The sequence below is a fragment of the Neolamprologus multifasciatus genome, chromosome 11 (genome assembly GCF_963576455.1).
Source record: "Neolamprologus multifasciatus chromosome 11, fNeoMul1.2, whole genome shotgun sequence".
In the NCBI taxonomy this organism is placed as follows: Eukaryota; Metazoa; Chordata; class Actinopteri; order Cichliformes; family Cichlidae; genus Neolamprologus; species Neolamprologus multifasciatus.
In genome coordinates this window covers 30,023,966-30,050,837 of record NC_140449.1, presented here as the reverse complement: position 1 = coordinate 30,050,837, position 26,872 = coordinate 30,023,966, and the positions used below count along the sequence as shown (strand labels likewise).

Sequence of the window (26,872 nt, the reverse complement as noted above, 5' to 3'; positions counted from 1 at the left end):
ATATATTATCCATTGTTGATCTGCACACAGCTGTTGTCATGAACGTTGCACTTGTTTACGTCACTGTCATGAGACATTCTCGCAAAAAAAATCACGGTTTTAGTAACGCAGTAACGCAGCGTTCCTACGGGAAAGTAACGATAATCTAATTACCGTTTTTGCAATAGTAATCCCTTACTTTACTCGTTACTTGAAAAAAGTAATCGGATTACAGTAACGCGTTACTGCCCATCTCTGCCAGTGACCAACAGTGATGATATTCCACAGATCTGAATTTCAGTGGCTGACATGAGGGCACAGATGGATATTTGATTAAAGTAGTATTCAGCACAAAGTGAATCTGCCCACAGTTTACGATATAAGTCAAGCAGGATGTTATGAAACGTTTATGTTAACTTTTGAAGTTGTGCACTTTTGCAGTATTTTAAAGGTACTGTTCGCTACTTTTAGCATTTTTTCTTTCTTACTTACTGTTTGGTGGTGTGTGGAAATTACGGTGGCCCCTAGAGACAAAGCACGTACAAACTCCAAAACACTTGCAAACTCCAAAACACTTGCAAACTCCAAAACACTTGCAAACTCCAAAACACATGCAAACCCCAAAGCACATGCAAATTCCAAAACACAACGGAAGTGCTCCAGGACGCTAGGGGCAGTGTTGAGCTTTTGTTACCTAGTAACTACACAAGCCAGGATGTACCAATGACCGGATTTGGGGTCTGCAGCTTTAAAGGCCGCATTTTAAGGCCGATTACGTCACAGCGACACGACGAAGGCTCTCCCAATTCAAAGGCTGCTCGAAATGCGGCCCTCAAATGCGTCCTTAATTTCCCTGAATTTTAAGGATGGGTTGCTGTAGCCTTCATGGCCCAACATATTCCAGATTTCATAGCACGGCTGTGGTGTGGATAATTTTGCCGAAAAAAACGGCGGAAGCGGATCCGCCGAAGAGTAAACTTTCAGAAGTAAGTACTGAATATTCTGTCACTTATTTATGCGCAAATGTTTTTTATAATGAAGAACATTAAAACATTACTGTTGGCCACATGTCGGGAAAGTTACGTGACATTAGCGATGTTTGTACTAACTTTTAAAGCCTTTACTTCAAATTATACGTCGTTCAATAGTTGACTTTAATCTTACAGAGAATGTGATGATTTTATGCATAATTAAAGTCAGTCATGTATCCACAAACACAACAGGCTGAAAGTCAGTGATGCTGCTCGGTTTGCAGTCCTGAATATCACGGCACAAGCAGGATCCACTGCACTGTTAATGTTAGCTCTGTTATATCGCTGCCTCTGTTCGGTGGTGTCGAGCCAAATGGAGTTTAACGTATGTTTGAACGAGCTGAGGGTTCACTCGTTAAGCTGAAAGAAAGATGCTTTAATCACAGGAGTCACACATGTGTCCACTGTACCAGCTGGGAACTCTTCTTGTTTCGTAATAACACAGTCCTCCTTCTTTTGTGCTGATTTGTAGCAGTGTATACACCTGAGACTGTCACCTGTCTGTCTGTCCTGCACTCTCTCTCTTTTTCTTTCTCTCTGATTGTGGAATAAAAGTATGAACATGTGTTTATAAGTTACACTTGTGTTTGAATCCTGCAGCTTATCACACATTTGATTTCCATGTGTGACAACTGCAAGTGTCCAGAGTGAGGACAGACTGAGGGACCCACTGCTGCACATCATCTGTGAGGCTTTGCACCCCTGATGATCCACCAGGACTCAGCAGTGTGTGAGGAAGAGGAGGAGGAAGAGCCAGCAGCAGCTGACAGATGGAGAGAATAGACAGACTGTTCCCTGTTTGTGAAGGACTGCTAGGAAAGTTTAACATAACTAATTGTCTGTCCTGAATCAGTCTTATTAGGTAATGTTCAAATAATTTTATCATTCCAGTGTTTGCAGTGTGGGAGAAAGTACTCAGGGCCTTCAAGTTACACACTATGAAAGGCAGCAACAAGTTTAATGTTCAGAAACCTAAAGTCTGTATCAGCAGCTGAATGGACCTAAAAATAAATGTTTGTTTCAGTTCTATGAAGCTTTGAGTATTTTGGATTAGTAGCAGTGCTGTGTTTGTTGCATCATATCGCTGTAATTGTTTATATGCTTTATATATTCTGAGGTAAGTTGATCTATAGTGTTACATCATATTCTATAAAGATGTTATGTGTTTGTAGACTTTCTGCCCAGTTTGACCCATTTAGCAGAAGTCAGCCTGTTTAAGGCTCTGATATCTATTCTGTATGACTTAAAGCAGTTATGACATGGTCTGATTTTCTCACCCAATAAAGGAATATTCAATATATCAGTCTACTCTTCATTTTATCAGAAACAGTTATCACAGCTCATATATTTTCTTTTTACACACGTATGTAAGCAATGAGCCAAATGTAGTAATGCCAACATACTGAAGGAACAACATTTCTCTCTTATATATGATACACCTATATATGCACTGTCAAAGATACTTGTCTTTGAGTGAAGATTTAAGGTGATAAGACCTATAAATAACTGCAACTTGAATCTGTACTGAAGCTCAGTATTTGACACAGAGTTCATGTTCACTGCTGTAATAGCTAATAATGATTAATATAATAACTATAATATTGGCCATATTATATTTACATTACCAAAGTGATATGACTTTAGTCTCATGAACAACATTAGCTAATTGTTATTTACTAACTAATCTTAAATGACTGTTCAGTACAGAAATGAAGCCCAAAAATCATGTTTTACTGTCCTGTGGTCTCAACCTCAGATACTTATCAAATCACACAAAGCTCTTGTAGAAACAAACAAACAAATGAACAAAATAATGTTTTCCTTCATTTCTGTCAAACAAAGTTGTATGACACGTTTCCAGCGGTTAGTATCATGGTTGCTAGGCAACCTGGGAAGCGCGACAGAGACTAGACCATCCCATACAGACAAACTTGCCGTTTATTTTGCAAATCGAGCTCAACACTGCCCCTAGCGTCCTGGAGCACTTCCGTTGTGTTTTGGAATTTGCATGTGCTTTGGGGTTTGCGTGCGTTTTGGAGTTTGCATGCGTTTTGGAGTTTGCATGTGTTTTGGAGTTTGCATGCGTTTTGGAGTTTGCAAGCGTTTTGGAGTTTGCAAGCGTTTTGGAGTTTGCAAGCGTTTTGGAGTTTGCATGCGTTTTGGAGTTTGCAAGCGTTTTGGAGTTTGCAAGCGTTTTGGAGTTTGTACGTGCTTTGTCTCTAGTGGCCACCGTAGGAAATAATGCAAAGTTGCATCCCAAGCATAGGAAGCGTTATATGAATACAGTTATACATGTGATGACTTATGTATAAAGCATTATCATGTCATTGCATAAAATTTATTGTTAGTATTATTTATTTTTTATGAATAGTATTACAAAGCAAATTTGACAAACAAGTTATTACAATAGCAGTTATTCTTTGTTAGCAGTGTTGAAGCTGAACCACTATAAAAAAGGTTTATGTTTGTGCACCAAATGTGGATCGGTGATGGCTATTATGTGCTTCATCCCAGATAAATCTGTTTGTTAGGAACCTATATGATCCTAATCTTACCTGAAATATCCTCACACCTGGCTCTGCCCACAGATCACTGCTAGCATACGCAGGCGGCCACGGGCTTGACCCGACCAGCTGCTGTCCGGGCTTTATTGGCATTGGTGTGACTGTCCTCTACACAAAAGTGTGTGTGTGCGTGTGTGATTTGTCGAAAAGTAGCAATGCCCAGTGAAAAAGGACAAAAGTCTAAAATGTGTGTTGTATGTTCCAGGCAACATCACGACACAAGCATAATTTGTTAAGTTAATAAAACTAAATGTCAGATTTTGCTTATTGAGGTCATAAGTGAATAATGTCCTTAAAAGCAGACACTGAGCCAAATGGAGCAGCAAGCTATGAAAATAGAACGCAAAGTATGTTGAGTTTTTTTATGTCAACTTCCACTGGGTGTTTTCATTATGCATAGTAAAGAAATTATAAATTGATTCAGAAACTGTTGGGTATCTCTGGAAAGGCAGTCAGTCCCATATTTCTAAAGGTTCTTGTGTTTATTTGAGAAAAGTTGTGGCTTTTTAAAAATTGAACAACAGCAGTACTGCAAGAAAAACTCTTTAACATGAAGATAAATGCAGATACCAGAACTCCTGCTGAATGTAATCACATTTATTCACTGTTGGTAGTTTAAATGGTTTCGCTGGTTGGAGTGTGATTGAACGTGCAAATTTACTGCATCAGTTCCACACATTTGGTGCGATGACTTAATTTGTTCTTGTAGACAAAATCACCAAAGTGACAGCGGAGTTATTTTTGCCACACTTATTAAGACGCCCAGTCTCAGTGCTGTCGCATTTAAATAAACCACCCACCTCTGCACTTGGAACAGCTGCTCCTTAGTGTCGCTCATATTATTGTTTCAAACAAGAGCTCAGAAAGTGAGTCCACAAGTGCAGCAGAATTAACAGAGTCCACCTACACTCGCCGTTCCTTGTTCCACAACCTGTGAATTACAGCCCACATCTGACATTTCTTCTTCCAGGCTGGTGGTGTTCATTGACGTCTGTTTTTTGCAGTGTAATGTTTATTTGTATCAGGACAAGTACAGTATGTAATATAAATTAACGCAATAGTCACCTGCATTCATAGCTAAAACACTCCACTGTTCGAAGTACCCAACATAGGTTGGGTTTACAAAGAGGAACATGGGAAATATATTCTTACATAGCCTTGAAGCTTTAAAAATTGCCACAGAATAATGAGAAGAATTAAACTGATGCTGGAGTGAGAACGGTCTGCCTTTGATATGGTGAAACTGGTAATCTTGCAACAGATAAAAACTGCTAAAACTCACCTGTGTCCCTCTATTTTCATTTTCTTCCCTTTTATGTCATCATCCTTGTGCCCAGGTGTTTTTGCTGCAGCTCTGACTCACAGGTGTGATTGTTGTCAGTGAACGTCCTCGGCAGTGATCCTCCGCCGTTTTTTTCCTTTCCTTTTCTTTTTTGACTAAAGAGAGTCCTTGACAAAGTTTCATGAGCAGTTTGACAGTCACTGGGTGCCTCTGTCCTTTCTCCCCCCTCAAAGACAAAATGATACAGGATGTGCCCTTTTTTTTTTCTTTGCAGTGCTGAGTTGGCGCACTCAAACTCTGCATACCCTTGAACATTAATTTACATGTTTCTGTCTTTATGCAGGTAGTGTGTGTGTGAGGCAAAAGGTGAAAAATGTATGAAAGATTCGCTTGTGTGTAGGCTTGCACCTGTCTCTTTGTGTTACCAGTACTACAGAGTAGCAGCTTTCTACTGTCTATCTCTCTTAAAATGTGTTTGTTTTTAATGTGTTATGTAGGTGCTAGACTGCCTGTCTGAGAGCGTGTCCTTGGTGATGCGAGTCACTGAGTTCACGCTCGTGCACCAGCTCTCCTCTCCTTGGGCGGCTGTGCGCATTCCCGCCTCGACTGCAGGCTGTCATATTAACATTCAGTCTGCCCATCACACACCACTGTGAGCATATACACAGACGCACACACACCTGTCGTGGCTAACAACCAGGAAGGAAAAGACATAACTATGCAGCTGGGTTTATTTAGTTTACATAGTGTTTTTTTTCCTATTGTGTGATGTTTGCTTCAAAGTTTACGGTCAAATTTGCATGACAGTAAACTCTAGTATCACACCAGGCAGGCAGGCAATTAGTCTTTATCACCAATCAAGCACATTAAGTGATTGGACATTAAATAAATTGTTTAATCAGAGTTAGTCTTAATAAAACTGATTTCAGGCTTTGGGAAATTGTCATGGTAACATGACAAAAACATTTTAAATCCAGTATTTCTGACACTAATGAGCACAGGATCTGCAGCATCAGAGTCTTATATTACAATGTCCAGATAGATATAGGTCCTACTAACAGTAAATGCTGATCTGTGTACATCTGACTGATTCATGCATGCATGCAGCAGCATTCTGGTTCATGCAAAATAAACAGGTTTGCCTTTTGTAATAACAATGAGGGGAGTAGGCTGGGGTGGATGGATGGGTCAAAACATCAGTTTTTTCATGTTTATTCATCGTCTTCTGCAAGCTGTTGAACCCAGACCCAATTTAACTCCTAAAGTTATATATTTAAATATTTCCCAAGCTTTCCAAAACAGACTATCTAGCATTTGCATGGAGTTCTTGCTGTGATTGGCTACGTGTTTGGACCATTGAAAGATGTTTATTGTTATCCCATTAATTTAAAAAAAAAACAAAAGTCATACCATCTATGTCCACTGTGAACGACCATCTTTGAACAGAGGCGGTGGCTTACGACACCTACTGTCTGCCATCTATAACCCAGTTTTGAGATCCCTGCCCAGACACCTTAACGCCCACTCACATCCTGGGCCTGTTGACCTTAGGAAATCACATGATAGGGTGGGGCCAGGTTTCACAATGAGTTGACCTGAAACCTTGGCTGAATGCGAGCTACACCCGTTTTCACACCTTGGCTCGTGTGATTAGGTAGAGGATCAGTTTGGGGTCCTTGACCCTCTTGGGGGGACAGTCCTAAAGGGCTTAAGTCTGGGACTCTCCACTGTTTGACCTTAGAACTGAAGAAGCTTCTCAGATGAGACATGAAATGTCTTCAAGCAACTTAAGGAAGTCCAGACGCTTTTCTTTTCAAGCTCCTTAGACTACGATGACCTGAGTGACTGAGAACCTTCACAGACGTCATACCTTTGATGACTTTCCATCAAGACACATTTTATTTACACATAAACAAACTTAACCAGATCATTGTCATTTAAACAAAACACTTAAAAAAACACTTCAGGTTTTGAAATATATGTAAGGATTTTGAAAGGTAGAGACAAAGGACATAAGATATGAAAATTCCTGTTTGTGTCATTCTAATGGCAGCTACAGGCTGAGTAAGTTGACTTTGAGTTAGTAAATGTCAGAACAGTTTGAATCATTTTTTTGTCTCTTTTGATCTTTGCTTAATTCATACGATGCTATATGTTGAACACAATGCTATTTGACCTGAAATTTCTACAAGCGTTGAAAAAAATTGTCCTTTTAGATGAGCGTTCTGGTCTTTCTCTCTCTCCCTTTTAAACTATGAGATCCAAAACTTAATACTTGACCCCAAATTATAAGAAACTTGTTGGGTGTGGGTGAGTGAGACAGTCGGAGTGAGCTGGTTGTAGTGGGAGCTAAAGTTGATCTGGCTGCAGTCTTTATAATGACATTTTTTGTAGTCTCCATGGGAAGCGGAGGGCGAGTTGCTTCGAGTGTTTGACCATTTTTCAATACTAGTGACAGAAACAAGGTCCACATACAACATCCAGCTACTTCTTGTACAATGGTAACAAATTACTAGCAGACTGAAATCATCCACTCATTGCTCAAGGCACCTAAATGCAACTGCCTAAAATGATGCAGCAGATATCCTTGCTGTACTAAATTCCTGCCCACCATTTATAAATTAATACCAAAAAATTTGGCATTCAAATTTCAGATGAGGGTGTTGAGTGTGCTGTTGCGCTCTCATAAACCCATATTTGTTGCAGCAGAGGAGGAAAACAAACTGTGTAACTTTCGATGCGTATATGCACATGTGCAGTGTGCATGGACTTGTACCAAATCGCAACTGTCACTGAAATGAAAAGAGGAGGAGGAAAAGCTCATGTGTGAGCAAATGTGCACAAACCTCTGAGATCAACCTTCACAGACAAATGTTGTATTATTTGGTGTGCATGTGTGTGTGTTTGTCCATGAGTGTGTTAGTGTATGTTTTATGTGTATGTATGCCGTTCTTGTTGGGTTTGGAGCACTACATCAACCCTAGAGAGGCTGAGAGTGTATCCATGGCAACACATCCTTCCTCCATCCCACCACCTGTAGAATCAGAAATGAAAGGATTTATAGGACGGAAGGGAAAAAAGGCAGCGTCAGACTGGAAAAGAGAAATCAGAGAGAGAAAATTAAGAGATGGTGACAGAGAGGAAGAATTGCACGAATGAAAGGGAAAGTGAAGGAGGAAGGGATGACATGATGAGTAATATTTATGATGTAAGATGTGGGGAGGTTAGGAGCATGTAAGGAGATGGCAGGTCAGAGAGAATAGGAAAGGAAATGGATGAGTGAAAAATAAGAGAGAGTGAGGAAAAACAGTTGCAGAGTGCAGAACGCTGCTGTATGTCGATATTAATGAGCAGCACGAGTAAAGATAAAGAGGCCTTGTGTCCCATTCGTTAGAACGAGTGTGGGAATGGGATAAGAGATGAGGAATGTGTCTGTGGCTCTCATGTGGTTCAGGTATTTGAAGCTGGGATCAATGAGAATGAGTTAAAGAGGCTCTCAGTCACTCTGTTTCATCACCATTCACTGGGCTTCACTGGTCTCTTCTGTGGTCACTTCTGTGCCAGCGCCTTCACAGAATCATCTCCTTCCTGTGAATAACATCCAGTCACTACTAGAAAAACACCAAAGTCCAAGTCCAACTTGGGAAAACTATTTTGGGGATAGATTCAGGTTTTATCATGACTACATGATCAAATTGGTGTTCGATTGCTGTGTTTTTAATGAATCTTTATTTAAGGCAAATATACTATATGTAGTGGGGTTTTTAAATCCATAATGACTAATCCAATAAACTATGAAAAATGAATGGCAAATATTGCACCTAGATAAAGGTGTATTCAAAGTGAAAGCATTTTTTGTCAAGAAAGCAAAAAATGTGAACTGTCCTAGTAAAACTAGAAACTCATGTCAGTTATTGTGTTATTTTTCAGTCTATTGGTTTTCAAATGCTTTTGGTATGTCAAACCCATCACAAAATATTATATGTAGAGGGGAAAAAAATTCCCTTTTAACAGGAACATGACAGCCTGTTATGTCTTGCTACTTTGCAATCTTTGTTTCTGTAGATGTTTGTGTTGTTCACCTTTGGATTAGATTTTGGCTAAAATATTTACAGATAAATGTGGGAAGTTTCAATCAAAATAACAAAATTGTGTGATTTAGTAGGTTACAGGATTGTCTTTTTTAATGCAATGAGTTCTATTTGCGGAAGTCAAGTAAAGGGCCATAAACAGTAGGGGTGCAACGATACTCATATTGATATTGAACCGTTCGATACAGTGCTTTCGGTTCGGTACGCATATGTATGAACAATACAAAATTTTTAATTAATTTTATCAACTTTTCTTATGACGATGCTGTCTGTGTTGAGAGCTCAGTTGATCTGCGTTCGACTACTCCGCCTAGACTGTCGAGTGCAGATCCACTGAGCGCAGCGCAAGCTAGCGAGACAGAAGCTAAGCTCTTGCAACATGGGAAATTGAACCTCCCCCACCCTCATTCAGATGTGGCCTTTGGAACTATTTTGGTTTTCATGTGACGTATGACCCTGAAGGTAAGCGCGTCATGGACAAAAGTAAAACAGTATGTTGGATGTGCCACGCAATGCTCAATTACATTGGTGGGAACTACTGTGTTAGCGCAGTTTGCTCGTTAACTGTTGACGTCCAGCCCCACCCATGGGGCGATCCGCGGAGATTTGCCGTGTTGTGGCGTTAACGTCATTTCAGATTAACGCTAACAGCACTAGTGGGAACAAAATGAATATGACTGCACATTTATGCCGACATCATCCTAGTGCAAAGACAAGTGGAAGCAGACAAAAACAATAAGCACGCATGCTACAAACTTTACCCGAGTTATTTAGACAGCCGTTAGCACATGATTCTCCTTATGGGGACCTGATATGTTTAATATGCTGCTAAGAGTATAGCCCAGAAGAAGCGTATAGTATAGCTTTTATTTTGGAAAGAGCCATTTCTCTGTAATAAACTTTCTTTTCCAAAGATGAGTGATTCCCCAATCAGATAGATTTATTATTTTATCCCTTTGTTGTTTCAGCAACATAAAATTAAAAAACTGTACGTTTGAGTTAAAATATATATTTATAATTTTAATAAATGACAAATTAAAAAAGCATGAACATTTTTTTGTATCGAAAAAATTAAATCGAACCGTGACACCAAAGTATTGAACCAAACCGTGAATTTTGTGTATCGTTGCACCCCTAATAAACAGACAATAGATGATCCAAAGCACTGCTTGAAGATCCAGTAAAAATGAAATAGATATTCACTTTTTAGTCACTCAACTATTAGTCACTCATAGCTAGGGATGGGTATCGAAAACCGGTTCTTGTTGAGAACCGGTTCCCACTGTTTCAATTCCTTGGAATTGTTTGCCATTTTTGCAAACGATTCCCTTATCGATTCCAGTCGCCCCGAATGACGTCACCACGTTGCGGAGCGTCATTTACCTGGCAGGAAACATGGCGCGTAAGCGGCTCAAACGCTCAAAAGTTTGGTTATACTTTACGAGAACGGATGACAACAGGGCAACTTGCAATACTTGCAAAGTAGATATTTCATTTAAGGAAGGAAACACTACGGATATGCAAAAGCATTTGCTCACAAAACACGCGATAACCTTAAATGAATGTCGTGTTTTTAATTCCGCTCCGGACTCGTGAATCTCAACCCAGCAGCAGCGGTAACGTTTGCACGTCCTCTCCCGTTAATGCGGCAGGTAAATAATCAACTAACAGCGCATATTATGTTAGCGCGATCTGCCTTATTACAAAACCTGCCATTACTGTGCATTTAGGTGACCATGATGAGAGAGACAGACAGAGTCTGGCTCAGATGCTGGCAGTTCTCGCTGCAGTCTACCGGTAGCGTCTCCTTTCAGGCCAGGATAGACGAATGTCACCGACCAGTGACTCAGTTTGTGGTCAAAGGCTTGCACCCATTTGCCACAGCAGATGATTTTCAGTAAGTGAATGTGTTTAATTGTAGGGAGAAACATTACTGGATATTCTTGTGTAATTGCTACTGAATAATTTATGTTATACTTTGTTATTGCTACAGAAGAATATTTATTTTATTATTTTACATTTACAATTTTTTTTTCCTGGGGACCCAGTGACACCCCATTGAAGAGCCGTAGGCTGTGGATCTCTTAAGATCTCACTGTTGGGTTTGTAAGGCCATGTTACTCCTAAATTTCTATCTTGTTCAAAGAGAAGATATAAAACAAAGTTCTAAGCTAATCGAACTTAATGTTCTCCTTTTTTTAAAAAAAGAATCGATAAGAGAATCGATAAGAGAATCGATAAAGAATCGAATCATTAAACAGAATCGAAAATGGAATCGGAATCGTGAAAATCTTATCAATACCATTCCCTACTCATAGCTACGTAACAGAGTCCAAGACTGAGAATACGGAGTACTAATACCCTCATTTGAGAAACAGTGCTATTTCCACTAGCACCATGTAATTATTCACCTTTAGTGCATTTTAAAAAGATTTCCCTTTTTCAATACAATTTGCATTATTTAGTTCACACAAATACTACTTTGTGCACTTTTTGCAAGGATCCTCCCCTCGTAGATATTTTTTATCTGCCCACCACATCCAACCCAACTCCACAGCACTTTATGACTGATGAATAAATTAACACTGCCTCCAATTTTCCTTTTCTTTTTTCTTGGCAGAGCAAGTGATTACAGATAATCTGTTACATGCTTTCAAATTTTAAGCTAACACTGTAATGTAGACACACGAAAAAAGCATCATGGGCAGTTCAGCACCACAGTGCTTAAACGGACACTTACAAGCCTTTCTATGTCATCTGTCCACTGTCCAACCTTTCACCTTGAAAGTCGAGTCTGGGTCACCAAAGTGACTGGCGGGCCCTAACTGTCACTATCAATCAACTACTTCTTTACAGTCTGTCAAGGCCAGTCGGAGTCCCCTAGGTCTGTGGGTGGTTTAGTGGCTTCCTCTCTCCAAACTGATCTGGGTTAAACAAAGGGCGAAGCCTGAGGGTCGGCAGCTCGCCAGCACAGGCTAGCAGCACTTGGCCTTGAGGCGCCATCACCCCCTAACAATCAGTCTGATGCGCACACACACACACTAAAGCCGAACTCTCTCTTCTCATTATGACCATCCACACCCTTCACTGGAGGAGCTGGAAGCCACCCCAATTACCAGTGGGCTGTGCTGGCAGAGAGACAGCACAGACACATACACACTCAAATTCACAACCATAAACAGATTCACAGACATGCGGCGTGAGGCGTCGTCTTGCGTAATGCTGTTTAATTGTCTCATTTGAAGTGGGAGGGAAACAAACAAAGGCTCTTTTATTTTGGTGGTTTCTCATTTGGGCCTCAACTGGTGTGTCTCAGACCCTGACAGAGTCCAAAATCCTGTACTGACGCTCTCTGACTGAACCTTGCAGCTTAGGGTAACCAGTTTTGTGGCATTACTCGGGTATAAGGCCGTTCGGTTAAGTTCTTCTTTTTAATGCAAACCCTACTGTATTATAGAGTAAACTATTTTGAGCAGGGGCAAAAGGTTGGACTTTTGAAAACTAATTTCCAAAACAGTCTCTGCTAAAATGCAATATATATATCCCCATGTTATCAACTCATGAACTCACGAATCTCACTTTTGATGTAAAAATAGGATGAGACAATTTTCAGCTTAATACCAAAGTTCAAATGTCAACCAAATTTTAGAGGTGTGATTCACTGATAAAATGAAACTGTAAAACAGACCTTTGATCCATTTTAGTATCTGCTCTAAACCTCTGACGATCTCTATGATGTACCCTGCTCGGCTGATTTGTGGGTGAATTTATTTCTTCGGTGCACTTTGAGAACTTTCCATTTATTCTTGGTGTGAAAGCTGAGGTTGAACATTTCTTAATCCTAGAAAGTGCAGGGTGCAAAACCACACCATCAAAAGGTCCAAGCAACAAATGGTGAGTTTTGAATGTGCAATAAAAGAACTGAAGATGTCACTAGTGATATGATTAAAAGCAATAGAACATCCACTAAACTGACTGTGTGATGAGACTGTTCGTGGCTGCTTTGATGTCCATCCATCCATCTTCATCCGCTTTATCCGAGGCCGGGTCGCGGGGGCAGCAGCCTAAGCAAAGAGGCCCAGACCTCCCTCTCCCCAGCCACCTCCTCCAGCTTATCCGGGGGAACACCAAGGCGTTCCCAGGCCAGCCGAGAGCTTTGATGTGTTATGGAAATTCTGTTTTTAGTTTTTAGTTTTGTTGGAGGTTGAGCTTCTATCATCGGCGAATCATAATGAGATCTGACTCAACATCATTTGTTTTTAATGACACGTACACAGACTGGGTTATCGGAGCCCACAGGTAAACAGCATTTACATAAACTTTGATCCTTTTGTTCTTAAGTTTCCTCTTATGTTCTGAAGGCATAAACATAAACAATGAAACGCTTATGTATTTGTCTTAGACAAGGCAATAAGTCATAGCCTAATTATACCATTTATTAATTTCCTGTTGTGGATATCGTGCACATTAAAAATGCTAAAGTACTTCAGGTGACTTATACCACCACTGAATAGCAAATATTTATTCTGTATAAATTGTGAATTTTCTACATTACCTGCCGCCCATTAGAAAAACTGTGGGATAAACATGCCGTGTACCGATGTGATGCAGAACTTACTTTCTCGAGCTGTCACAGACGCAGCTCCTTAACCAGCTGTCTGTCAAACGGTTCCTCCTCGTTAATCCAATTAAGCTAATGAGCCATTGAAAGGAAGACAATTGCACTTAACTGGAGCCCGGTCCACAGATGCACAGTGAGGATTCTGGCACATTGACACCACTGTGGTCTCAAACAGCAGACCGCATGAGTTCTGTCTGCAGACGTCATTGTGCATAAACAAGTTTGAGTGTGCTAACTTGTAGATGAGCCTTCTGTACTCAGCGTCTAGCAGTTGGAATGTGGGCTCAAAGTTATGTTTCATGTGTAGAGGAACAGGTCTTCAAGTAGTTTTAAAGCAACTACAGTTTTAAAGCAGCAGCTCTACTCTTCTTTGGAGTGTTTTTTCATTGGTGATACAGTATAAGAAACTTTGTGGCTTACTCATTTTTTAATTACTGTAGGCGGGTTGCACAACATTGCATATGTAAAGATGTAAGAAAAAAAAATGCTTATAGTGAATAATGCAGAGTCAGTCAGTAAAGTGCATCAGCTGTCAGTAAAGCGAGTCCACATCCACATTGATTTCAAGCTTTAGAGATGCAAACTGCTGGTGAAAAGTTCACTGTGCAGAGTAGAGAACAGGCTTTAAGTTAGAGGTTTGGCTCTTGTAGAGTCGCTTAGTGGATATCGGCATACTGGCTACATGAGATCTGTGTAAAGTTACCCCAAAAGATTGTGAGGAGAGCTGATTAAAAATCTACTTTGTGCAAAGAACTGAAAATATAAGAAAAATTGTCATATAACAAAATGTTAACTAACCGAACTCATTTCTTTCTTTGAATCCTACAAATCAGACTTATACTGTGTTTCATTGTGCTTCTAACAGTGACGGAAAAAGATCTATTCTATTCTATTCCACTAAAAGCCATCAAATAACAAGCTCCAAAATTTTGAAACTGGCACGACGCCAGCCTCAGCTTTGGTAATTTTTGTGCTCCACCCATCCTCCATTTTTATCCAGAATGAGGCTTTTCTGGCTCATAAACAGCTGCCAAGAATGAAGCAATGTTAAGATCCAGTTTCCGTAATGTCCTGTCATTACTCATATCTCACAAAATAATTATGTCAGTGCTATTTTACATCCCGTATGGTAACAAAATGACAAGTCATTAGAGGTGTTTGTCCTAAAGGCTCGGTCATGCCTGTCACGACTCCTTGCAATTACTATCGGTGAAAGCCTACGACAAATCACCCTGCTAATTCAACATGTTTGTGGAGACCTATGATACTGCAAAGCACTGATAGTACAGTTGAATACAGCTGAATATTAAATGTGGAACTAGAAACTAAAGTGTACATATTCTCCCAAAAACACGTCACAGACTCTGGATCTGATCTGATCATAGTAGTTCAACCTCTTGGAGACTTTTTTGTGTAGGTTGAATGGTACCAACTGCAAATGCTGTCAAGCATGCACACACCAATGGTCTTTAAGCACTGCCTGTTGAACCAGAAGCATACTGTAATATTATCCAGCAGCAACAGTGTTAGATTTAAGGTGACTGACAGCTGACAGTACAGAGTGGATAGGAGATCTTTGCAGTGTACTTTTTTCACCTTGGCTACTGACAGACATAGTGAGAGTAAAACTCCAAGAGTATTTCATAAACCATGAAAGTATCCTCCTCTGTCTCTCTCTTTGTCACTCTTACTTTGGCTTTCTCACCATCTCACTCCATCCCTCACACTGTCACCCCCTCCCTTAGTTTTTCTTTCAGCTCCCCCCCCCCCCCCTCTGTCACTGTGTTACTTCTCTTCTTCCCTTGTCATCATCTCTCACCATCACCCTGCTAATTATCTACGGTTGTGCTGTAGCCATTACTGTCTGCTTCTCAGCCTGTACGGTTTGTATTCATCAGGTTTGTTGCAGCAGCTAAAGGAGGAGTATGTTATGTCGAATACTGTCTGTCTGTCTCAGATATTGTGCTCATGTGGACAAGCTGTCATGCGGTGAGTCTATTCCCATCAGGTGCGTGTAGACAAAGAGCACGAGATATGGGAAGCAAACGAAAGGCAGTGTGTTTATGCACGCATCTTAAATCCTAATTTTCTAGTGAGCATCAAATATTAGGCATGTAAAATGTTTTTGTGTAGTTACTGTGAAGCCCATTTCTTTAATGTGTGTGAGGGAGCAATAGAGAGATTGTGGTTTTGGCATATTATCCCCTGGCTGCTCAGTTGATGTGTTAAACAGCAGTACATTGAGGGACTGCTGGAGGGATTAGCCCCAGAATGACCGCAGCTTCAAAGATGCAGCTCAATGTTGCAGCGCCAGAAAAGAATCCCTGAATAAACTGAAGGCTTCCACCTGTCAAATACCTTGCAGCTGATGTGACAGCCTACTGCCTAATGATGACAGGACCGCTTGGAAGGAGCCTTACGCACGTGCGCTTATTTGGATTAGTTTGTTTTAGTGCAGTGTATTGCGTCTTTGAACATACTGTGTGATCTTGTTTACTATACAGTGAATATAATTGTGAGTCTGAGGGAGTATCTGCAGGTTTTCACGATCCCAGAAGCATGATAAGACCGCACACTGAACTTACATACAACAGGCCCCAATCTCATGATATTGCAGCTTTAAACTTGAAGTGACATAGTCGGGTGAATTATGGTCCTATACTTATGTGTGCTGATGTGATATTTTTAATTATAAATCATAAATTTGCCAGTCTATCTCTACAGTTTTCATATTTTATTTTATTTTTTAATTTATTTATCATATTCAAGGCTCATTATTTGTAATTTTGTGGTAATTTTTCAATAATTAAACATGTCATTTGGGCAGTAACAATTTTCAGATATTTTAATCTTTTTCTCTACCAAAATATTCAGAAGCCAGATGTTTCTTTTGCCTCTTGAAGCACTGAAGCAGATTTTTCAGATTTTTCGGTCTTTTTTTTTCTGCACTTGTAAAGTGACACCATTATTAGATTGCAGCTTCTGACTATCTAAGGGCGTGTGTTGGCTTTGGTCAGACATCTCGTCACAGTCATAAAATTTTGGTGGCAATGAGATTCAACGAACTTCTCGCTGTGTAAGTGGAGATAACACCGAGTGTTCAGGAAAACGTTTAGAGATTAAAATGCCCACAGCCTCTCCATCTGAGATTAACAGCAGTCAGCAAAGATCCTCGCAGATATCCTCACATATGCTTTTTGGAGGAGGCTGTTAGCCAAAGCTCCTTACAGGACCAACAGTGCATTTATTCACTGTGTGGGGATCATTGGTGACTCAACTTTGGTGACTTGAATTAGTGCATGCCCAAAACAGGTTACATAAATAGATGTCAGTCCTTTTTATGAGTGCAGATAATAAATGGTGAATATTGCAGTCAGACTCAATATTAATATTAAACTCCAGGCTGATATGATCTTTTCTTATAAAGCAGATATGATCTCTCTTCAGATAAATATGTCATGCAGAAGACCTTTTTAATATCTTGTGCTTATTAAAAACTCATTGTGCATAATGTTGTCTTTTCTATTGGAGCTGACTAAACCTTGGTCTCTGATACAGTAGTCAGTTAATTAGGAAATCTTATCGTCTTAACATGGAAAAGTATTTTTGACTGGAACCATTACTATTGCATTTGAGCAGAAAGTTGGATCTAGGAAAATGTAATAAACTAGAGTACTAAATCAAACCATCGCCGTAACAAATTTAGTCTGAGTCACAGCCTGATATGACTTGTGTCTCTGCCAAAAGAGACTGAAGAGCCATTTTATTTATTTATCATTATTCATTTATCTTTTTTCCTCCGAATAAAACTACTACCTGCCTAAAAGAAAGTTTTCCAATGTAAATTTCTATTAAAACACTTTCATTATCAATTAGTGGCTTATAGCAAAACTAGCAGGAGATATAGTAGCGGAGACGTTAGTGGAAAAAATTCCACTATTTACCAACTGAGGGCTGAACGTGTCAGTCGGTAAGAGTCATGTTGAGAACATTACTTCTATGTTTGAGGTCAGTTGGGAGGTTCTCTGTGATTGGTTTACTGGAAAGAACTGGCACATACTCATTCTGAAAATGAAGCGCAATGTTTCATTATGATTTACGGTATAAATGGCATGTTACACCGAAATTGATTCCACTGCAGGGCAACCTGCCACTGCATGTGGCGAATAAAACTTTGAACTTGAACTTGAACTTGAATTGAGTGCAACACTCATTTGGCGGTGTGTCAAAAATGTATATATGACGTGTATATAAACCCTGGTATAAAAAAAGAGAAAGCTGTCATTGGTGCGAGGAAACATAACAAGCAAAGTGTGTTTTGCTGCGTTTCGTCAGGGCTGAATGATCTCATGGATGTCCAGTAGGTAATTAGTTGCTGTTGCATGACATGGATAGTGTCTGTTTGCGTAGAGGGTAAAAGCATTTTTTTCAATCAGTGGAACAGTAATTGTATAGCATCCAATAATGGCTGCAAAGGTTTTTATATGCTGGAATAGATCTGGAGGTTTCCCGGTAAGCCCATCTGTGTTGGAGGGAAATGTCCATCTTTATCTAGAAGATTGTATCTGACTGACTGTCTGGAGGTTATCGCTGACTGTACAAATTCTGACTTTCCTACAGCAGGTTAACAAGCTGTGAGTGTCATTGTAGGCACAGATGTTCTGCTGAATTATAACAAATAGTATCGCAGCGATCTCTCTCGATGATCAGTCACTGTCATTGTTACAAATTTAGGTTACAGTTTTCTTACAGCTGTCGAGACATTGTCTTGTCTGAGTCTCCCCAAGATCATCACCTCCCCCCTGCAGGGCACCCCCAAATCCCTTCCATTCTCTAGTCCTGTAATCCCTAATCCCAGCTCCTCACCATTCAGAGACATTAGTGAATTATTCTTTTAATCCAAAGAGGGAGCGGCAGCAAAGCAGCTTTCTGCATGACTCAACAAGCCACCCTCGAATGAAGTAATCGACCAAAGGATAAGGATACAGCCAATCATGCCTCGTTTTGATTTGTTTTACTAGCCAGCCTCCTTGAGCCCACTCTGTTCGTTCTGGAATGACAAATAAGCTCCGCGTGTGAAGTCACTGGTTTGTGAAACTTAAATTCTCTGGAAAGCGCAAACAGGACCAGCTGAATCATTATTGAATATGTATGTAGTTAATTAACAACAGATGTTGCATTTCCTTCAGTTTTTCTTGTTACGTTGCCAACATTTGTGTTTTTAGTTGATCAGGTTTTCACTTTTCTTTTTTTTTAACTTTATAGTTCCCATGATCTGATTTTAAGCCTCTTCCTGGTGATAGGCAGAGTACATTGGTGTTAGATACCCATAAATAAGCATTCACTTTGTGCTGCTTTGCTTACAGGGCCAGGTCACATACAAAAAGCTGGTGATGTTTTCAGTGATCTGTTCCCAACCCCTGTTTCAGTCCCTTGATGGTTTAATATTTCATAGTAATAGTTCTGATGTCACGGCTTATTTGGGATCAGCATTTTTCTTCTATTTTTGGATGCACACCATTTTTTTTTATAGCTAAGGCTGTTTCACAAGCCAGGTCATAAAGGGGAGCTTTATTTAAGGCAAAGTTACTGCATGAGGTGAAAAAGATAGTTTCCACCTTTTGGATGTTGATTTGGCTTCTTTATCAGCACAGTTCATCTCATCAAGGTTATTTAACTACCTTAAAAGCTTTCTGACTGTCAGATGTAAAAATCTCTAAGCTAGAGATGGCACGATACCACTTTTTTATGTCCGATACTGATACCGATATCATAAATTTGGATATCTGCCGATACCGATATGAATCCGATATAGTTTGTTTTTTAATCAATAAAACAGTTTTTTAATATCTTGCTGCATTTTGTATAAGTTCATATCAAGTTTAAATAAACAACAACACTAAAGCTATTCTGTTATACCTGTATGTAAAAAATACACTGCACCCAAAATATTTCATAGTTCAGCAAAACTGATCAATCTAATAAACTTAAACTTACTCAATCCTTCCTATTCTGGTATTTTAAAGAGTACTTAGCAGAAATATTAAGCAACTTAACTAATAGGGTTGCAAACTCCCAGCAAAAAAAAACAGGGAACCACCCCCCACCCTCCACCTCATGATGCTTAATCGACGTAATCAACTTTAATTTGATGCAGTGTGAAAAAAAAAATACACAGAAAAAATGTTTTTTTCAAGAATAATTAAATAGATTCAACATTTTTCTTCAACAGAATTGCAGACTGCACAGATGGTATTTTCCCAAAGGAAAAAGTACTATAGCTTACTAGGGTATATTAGACTTAATAGTTACTATATACAGTAATGGACTTCTATACATTTTACATCAGATTAAAACTTTGGGTGTCAGATTCAGATAATTATTTATTAAAAGCTACACATTTTAAATGAGAATAAGAAAGAAAAGTATGTCTTTGTGCCCCCTTTTCCCTGTTCATGCCCTATCGCCCCCCCTGGCTAAACTTTGCTAGATCCGCCCCTGCACAGTTACCAGCCGTCAGCTACGTAGAAAAAGATCCTGGTCTAGAAAGTAATATTAAATAAATTCTAACAACAGATTATCAAGCTTAAACGTGCTGCTGTTGTTCAGCTGCTGGTTTCCTCTTTCTGGTGCAAAGTGGGCCAAAAACTAAGAAGAGAGACGGACTCGCGACAGAAAAGCCGATCAGCTGATCATTGATCAGTTTCATGATTGAAGTAGCAGCAGGAGAGGGAGGGAGAGAGAAGAGGCAGTTGCTCCATATATTGGTTGTTAAGCTTAACGTGATGAACTTACACACTTGCTTTACTTCTCTCTGGGATCACTTCCTCGGAGATGAAATGCCGGTTTGGTAGCGAGGCTACAAATACACACAGCCGCTCTATCACGTGACCACACTGCTCCAACGTGCTACGGTTATGAGCCGAGTTACGCCATGTTGCAAGTTTTGTGAGGTGCTTTTTTGATATTTAATGGATCGGATTACATTTTTTTATTTCTCTCCGATATCCGATCCAGTAATTTACGTCAGTATCGGACTGATACGTAATATCGGATCGGTCCATCTCTACTCTAAGCAGGTATGCTGCATATATGGTGGTCATTAAACCCATTGTTGCATTGGAATTTAGAGGAACTACACTGGTAATAGGAGTTTGTTTTAACCTGTCTTAGAGCACAGCTTTCTCTGATGTTGGTACACAGTGAGAGACTCGTTGGTCCAAATGATAACAAAAGAAATTTGAAAACTGCAGTTTTAGCTTTAAATTAATAATCTGTGGTAACTGCAGCCGGATTAACCTGTTGGGGGTCCATGAGCACAAATTTCCTGTTGGGCCTCTTTTGTTATAATTTAATTAAGAACCACTTAGTGTAGGACTACACGTAGAGTACAAAGCCTTATAATGAGCTAATAAAAATGGGGTTATTTGCTGAAGTTGTGACAAAGTGTTTCAAACATTTGTGAATTAAATCATCCAAAAACCAAAACATGCTCAGAGGGTTTGGGGCTTTCGGGATCCTCGGGGAATTGAGGTTATCATCACCTTTTAGTCAGCAGTACAAACATATCCAAAAAAGGAATATTAACATAGTTTTTATCATTGTTTTTTTTTAAGTGTATTTTATGGAATTTCTCAGTCACTGTTAATAATGCAGTCACTCACCCCATACAGTTTAGGTCCTACAAGTCAAAGGAGCTATGTTTCATAGAAATAGGTTAATTGGAGGGTTAAAAGGTTTTTAATGATGCAAATTTGTCTCTTTTTGGGAGCTGAATTGTTTTCACCTCATTAAACTTTATGTTTCCATTCAAGCGGTACTGAAGCATGACTCTGCTCACAGTTTCAAAAAGAAATTCATGCATAATGGTAAACCCCAGTGTTTACAATTATATCACCTTCATGGCTTGAATATTCATAATGCAGAGTGATATTTATGTAAGGCGGTGTTTCCCATGGGCCACTTTTCAAATGCTAACAGAGTCGATTGACAGCTTTGGCTGCAGTTCACATAGAGGCTGCTATAGTAATGAGTGAATAAGAGTTAAAGGGGGCTAAATGGCTAAATTGCTTACACCTGCTTTTGACAGAAGAACTGTATTTTATTTTCGTTTTTGCAGTGTTGATCATATGATTAAACTGAAATGAAATAATACAGATGTTCATTTGTTTTTTTTCTTTGGTGAGAGAAAAGGTTGCACTCTGCTAATGTGGAATTATGACTTATTAACTTGAAGGCACCTTTTTTTTTTTTCCAAATGATGACTACAAGAGATGCTATTGGTAGTTAAATCACACCAGAAACTTAGGCTGTGCAAGAGAAGCAGCTAAGGTGGTCAAAAATGACATCTGTCAGATGGCTTCTGATCAAGTATTGTGTGAAATTAAAATGCAAAATATCAAAAAGTAGCTTGTAGTGCTGTCACCAAATGCTATTAGTAAAAACTTTTTACTACATTTTAAACCCACATAAAAAATTAACAAACTCAACCACATTCCTTGTCTCTGAACTGAAAACTAAAAATATTAGAATTTTCTTTTTTACACTTTTGGGCCTCTTCACTCTGGATGATTTTGCAAGTGGCGTCTTCCAGAGAGTTCAGAAAGTGGCAATTCTTCGCTATTCCAAAATTCCCTTCTGTTTACTTTACACCTCTTTCTGTGTCTTTGCAGGAAACGCTGTTGGGATCAATGTCACTGAGCCGGATAGTGCGTCCAATGTCACCTCCCTGCTTAACGAAGAGGAAGGGCCAATCAAAGTCAACAAAATTTTTGCTGTGGTAACTGGAATAAATAGCCCAGCCACCCCTGAGCCAGTCAGCACCGTGACCCCAAGGGCCGGCCGTATCCCCCGTGGCGGCGAGGAGGAGGAGCAGAGTAGTGGCATGTTTGGTGAAACGGTGGTTTCCACAGTAGAGGATGTCAGTGTGGCCACTCCACCACAGCTCAGCCCCGACTCAGCTGAGACGGAGCATCTGTTGCCTAGCAACCCACACAAACAGGGAGTTGACGAGGGCAAGGAGGAGGAGGATGATGAAGAGGAGCGTCAGCCACACACTGACCCACCGTGGATCCATGCCAAGGACACAGCTGTGTTCGACCTGGACCACCTTTTCACCACAACCGCTGCCCCACCCCAAGCCGCCACTAACCCCTCTAACCCTGATGTCCTCCACGTGGACTTCTTTGACCCCTCTTCTCGTGGGCGCAACCTAGACCTCGCCCCCGCCTCACCTTCATCACTGGCCAATGAGCTGCAAGGTGGCGACACAACCTCCTGGGCAATGCCAGATACTTACGACTATCTTACACCCTATGACGACGGTGTGTCCCCCACTGCTGATGAGTACACCTACAGCACCACAACCGATGCTTATGACACCGATGAAGATCTCCGACTTGCTGCCGGGTCTCCTGCTCGTTCCAAGCCACAGCTTCCCGGGTCTGGCTCATTCTTCCCTGGGGGGTCATTTCCTGGTGCGAGAGCTCCAGTACCAAAAGACCCTGTGGTAGCCCCTCCAGCGGCCTTACCAAATGGATGCCGTGTGGGCTACCAGATGATAAACGGAAGTTGCCGCTCGCAGTGTGACATGCTGCCCAACTATTGCTTCAATGGAGGACAGTGTTACCAGCTGGATGGCGTGGAGGTTTTCTGCAGGTATGACACATGACGATCACTCAGTCACACCAGCCTATACAAACACTATATGAAACAAGACCAAACCATTCAGCAGGTTCTGTTAGTGTGCTTTAACCCAGCGGTCCCCAACCCCCGGGCCTCGGACCGGTACCGATCCATGAGTTGTTTGGTACCGGGCCGCGAGAGTTGAGGCTCAGGTGTGAAATGTATAGTTTTCAGGGTTTTTATCGATTTTCAGTGTTATTTTGTCATCGTTTTTATCGTTTACTCGGTTTTCCTTGGTCTTTTCACGTGTGTTATGAATAAATCTTCTTTTTTTCAGTACCGGTACTAGTTTTATTTTGTTGTATTTATCCGCGACACCTTAAAGGCCGGTCCGTGAAAATATTGTCGGGCATAAACCGGTCCGTGGTGCAAAAAAGGTTGGAGACCGCTGCTTTAACCTGCCTCAAAAATATCACCCACTTAATACAAATGTAGCTGTGTGAGGCTTAAACGGGTTAACTTATTTGCAGCTGTGTTAAAAATAAACAAATAAATGTGTTATCTGATAGGCTGAATGGAGCTTCAGCCAACGTCTGATTTAGTTTTCTGCTTTTTGGTGAGAAACATGTGGAAAAGCTCAGAAACAAAATAAAAAACAGTGCATTTTAAGAGCGTTTTATGAGGGAATGGCCCCCCATTTGCCAGAGCTGGACTTTGCACAGACTCTAATAAACAGGATTTTATGAACACACATGCATAAAGTTGAAGGCAAAGTTTTGTAAACACATACAAAGACTCTCTCAGATGTATATAACAAACTGTAAATTAGATGCTATCTTAAATTTAGGATCTCATATTTAGGACCAGTTCTGTGCCATTACATTACGACTAGCTTCTCGGGCATCAGCTACACGCTGCATTAATAATTTTCCTCGGGACTCAGTCCAATGGGGTCGCTGTGGAGGCGAATCTAGGTGGAGGTCAAAAGTCAAACGGATTAAGTGCATCATTTATGAAAATTTAATGTAAGCCCTTTGAGCATTTTCAGGTCAATGTGAGCACTGAATGTCAACTATCAGAGAGCATCTGTGGATCAAAACATTGCCTTGTAGTCCTGTCCACATTCAGATCAGGGCAAAATCATTTCACATTTAAAATGACTGAGTTCTGAATGGTACGATTCATTCCAGCCCCGGCTTTGTGCGCCAAACTAAGGGTTTGCTTTTCAGAAAACAAAACTGACTTTTGAAAAACACAGACAGCTGTTCACAGCCCTCACTGCAGCTCTGAAAAGCTTTCTAGGATCCTCAAAGAGCCTCAATTAACATGTTGATTAGAACAAAAACATAAGGTAAGGCTTTGGTGTTTGTGCTGTTACACACAGCTCTGGAGACTGGAGAAATTGGAGTGACGATGATATAGATCACACAGCTGTCAACTAGGAGACCACATCGTGTCCCTTGTGGGAGTTTTGGTTTGGTTTAGTTTTGTTTTCACTTTAGCTTTCATAGTTTGGTCAGAATCAGGCGCTAAAACTATTTGGTTATGATTAAGAAAATAAATTGTGGTTTGTTTTAGGGAAGGCAAGTTCACAAAAATGTGTTAAAACTTGACACTGGACTGAGATCAGCTGATATGCAGCACTGCAGCTGTGGTATGCTTGGGTTTATACAACTCAACAAAGGCATTACCACAACCCAATCACATCCCAATTTCCCTCGGGATGAATATAGCATGATCAGTCAATCAATTATTATATTATTTATAGTGCACCTCAAACTTAATATACTTTAATCATACAATTAATCATACAGAATTATTTTCACTGTATTTATACCCACATTGTGCACCTACTTTAAAGAGAGAATTATTTTGACCTCTTTTTCATCTTTATATTATTAAGTATTTTTCAGTATGCAATAAATGACGTCTTTGAGGCTGTTGATCACCTAATATTTTATTTTATTTTAATTTTTATTATATTATATGTTATTATTTATCCATTTATTTGAAAACCAAATACTTAACTATTCGCGCATCTTTAACACGGGTACATTTAGTAATGCTGCTGTACTTGGTGGGCCAGGTGGACCCTCACCAGCGCATGTTGGCTGGTACTGAGATCGGCCGATATGCAGCACTGCAGCTGTGGTAAGCTTGCATTTATGTAACTTGAAACAGGCACAGTCGATGCAGCTCAAGATTAATATACTTAATTAATAACTATTAATTATTAATATGCTATATTAATCATGCATTATCAAATTCTCCGTGCTTACGCCTACTCTGCACTGAGTGTTTTCTTTCATCATGCAATAATTGTAATCATTTCTTGTGCAGTTTTTGTTGCTCTTGCTTGCTTTAATCTGACTGTACATTTAATATTTGATGAGCTAACTGCTGACACAACAGCACACTCGAACACCTCATTTTCTTAATGTGTGTATTTTATTCTGGCATTTTAAACTTACTAGCATGGGCACTAAAGTTTCTTCACTATATTTAAAGGATTTACTATTTGTTACAGTCTTCATAACCACGACTGTTTCTTGATGCAGCACAGCCACTAATCTGCATCAGACTTCTCTGTTTTGATCTCTTTGATGCCTCGTTCACTCAAAGGTCAGCGTTGTCAAGGCAGCTTGCAAAAGGTTAATTGTATGAACTTTCAAAATTTGTGTGTCCATAGCGGACGTTTAATGATTTCATCACAAAATCTTGCATTTCTCTCTTCTGTGATATATTTAAAAAAAACAAATAAACAAACAAACAGAGATTCTGCGTTTTGTAAGCAGCTACTAACTAAAACAGTTAAAAGGAAAACAGCTACACCAAAACCAATAATCTACCACACAAAAATCAACCACAGCACACCAATGATCTCTGATGGTGGCTCATCTGTGATTTTACACGCATTTTCCCTTAATTATGAAAGGAATCAACCAATCGGTGAGAAGCTACTTCCAGTTGCTGAACAGCTGCATTGCTTGACATGCAAATTTATGCACAATGGTGATCAGCTCCACCACTGGAACTCAAAATATTGCTCTCATTCACACACACCAAACACACTCACAAAACTCTGGCTGCACTCCAACAAAAATGTAACATTGTGAATAAAAAGCCCAGGTTTACCTGCATTAAAGTAACAAGGTCAGCGATTTATCCCCTCAGCTTACTTTATCTTAACGGACCACATCACATCTCATCAATGTGGGACTGACTGCCTTTTATCCCATTTGGTCATGACTTCTTTCTTAGCTGTTGTTTACCTCACTTTCCTGAAATACTTAAGAATTGTATTCTTTAATTTCACTGTTCAATTGGGAAAATGTATTGCAGGTAGTGGTGTTGTAAAGAAGAGACGATTGATTTAATGTCTGGTTTGAATGACGTTGCATCAAAGTTTACTTAACAGAACAAAACCCATCCCAAGTATTTCGATTTCAAGTATTTTTATATATTTTTTATTACTGGGGATGATTCAGGAATCAATCAAGTAGTCAGTATGTGGTTGATGTAAATTCAGATTTAGATGTGGTATTATGAGCTTGACGAGTTAGTCACTGCTAAATGTCACTTAGCTGTCTCTCTGGTATGGGTGCTAAGTAGACAATTAACTTTATAAACTGATCTATTTCTGGAGACTGACTGGCCATGATTATTGAACAGTATGTCTC

The 26,872-nt window shown here is 39.9% G+C and overlaps 1 protein-coding gene and 2 long non-coding RNA genes across 12 annotated transcripts in view; 2 read left to right on the top strand and 1 right to left on the bottom strand.

Annotated features, from left to right (window-relative positions):
* The window catches only part of cspg5a (chondroitin sulfate proteoglycan 5a), a 66,483-nt gene that overhangs the window by 6,221 nt on the left and 33,390 nt on the right, over positions 1 to 26,872 (top strand). For all 10 annotated transcript variants that reach the window (XR_014876794.1, XM_085176853.1, XM_085176849.1 and 7 more), the window contains exon 2: positions 22,241 to 23,225. Coding sequence is in view for 9 of the 10 variants with exons in the window: in XM_085176853.1 (XP_085032979.1) it covers positions 22,241 to 23,225 (985 nt within the window). In the remaining variant the exon portion in view is untranslated. The remainder of the gene's footprint in view (positions 1 to 22,240; positions 23,226 to 26,872) is intronic.
* On the top strand, positions 488 to 20,171 carry LOC146508786 (uncharacterized). The gene is made up of 2 exons (XR_014876796.1): positions 488 to 12,941; positions 13,095 to 20,171. It is a non-coding gene; the product is annotated as an uncharacterized LOC146508786 (long non-coding RNA).
* Positions 25,942 to 26,561, bottom strand: LOC146508785 (uncharacterized). The gene is made up of 2 exons (XR_014876798.1): positions 26,025 to 26,561; positions 25,942 to 25,994 (listed from the first exon to the last, which is right to left on the bottom strand). It is a non-coding gene; the product is annotated as an uncharacterized LOC146508785 (long non-coding RNA).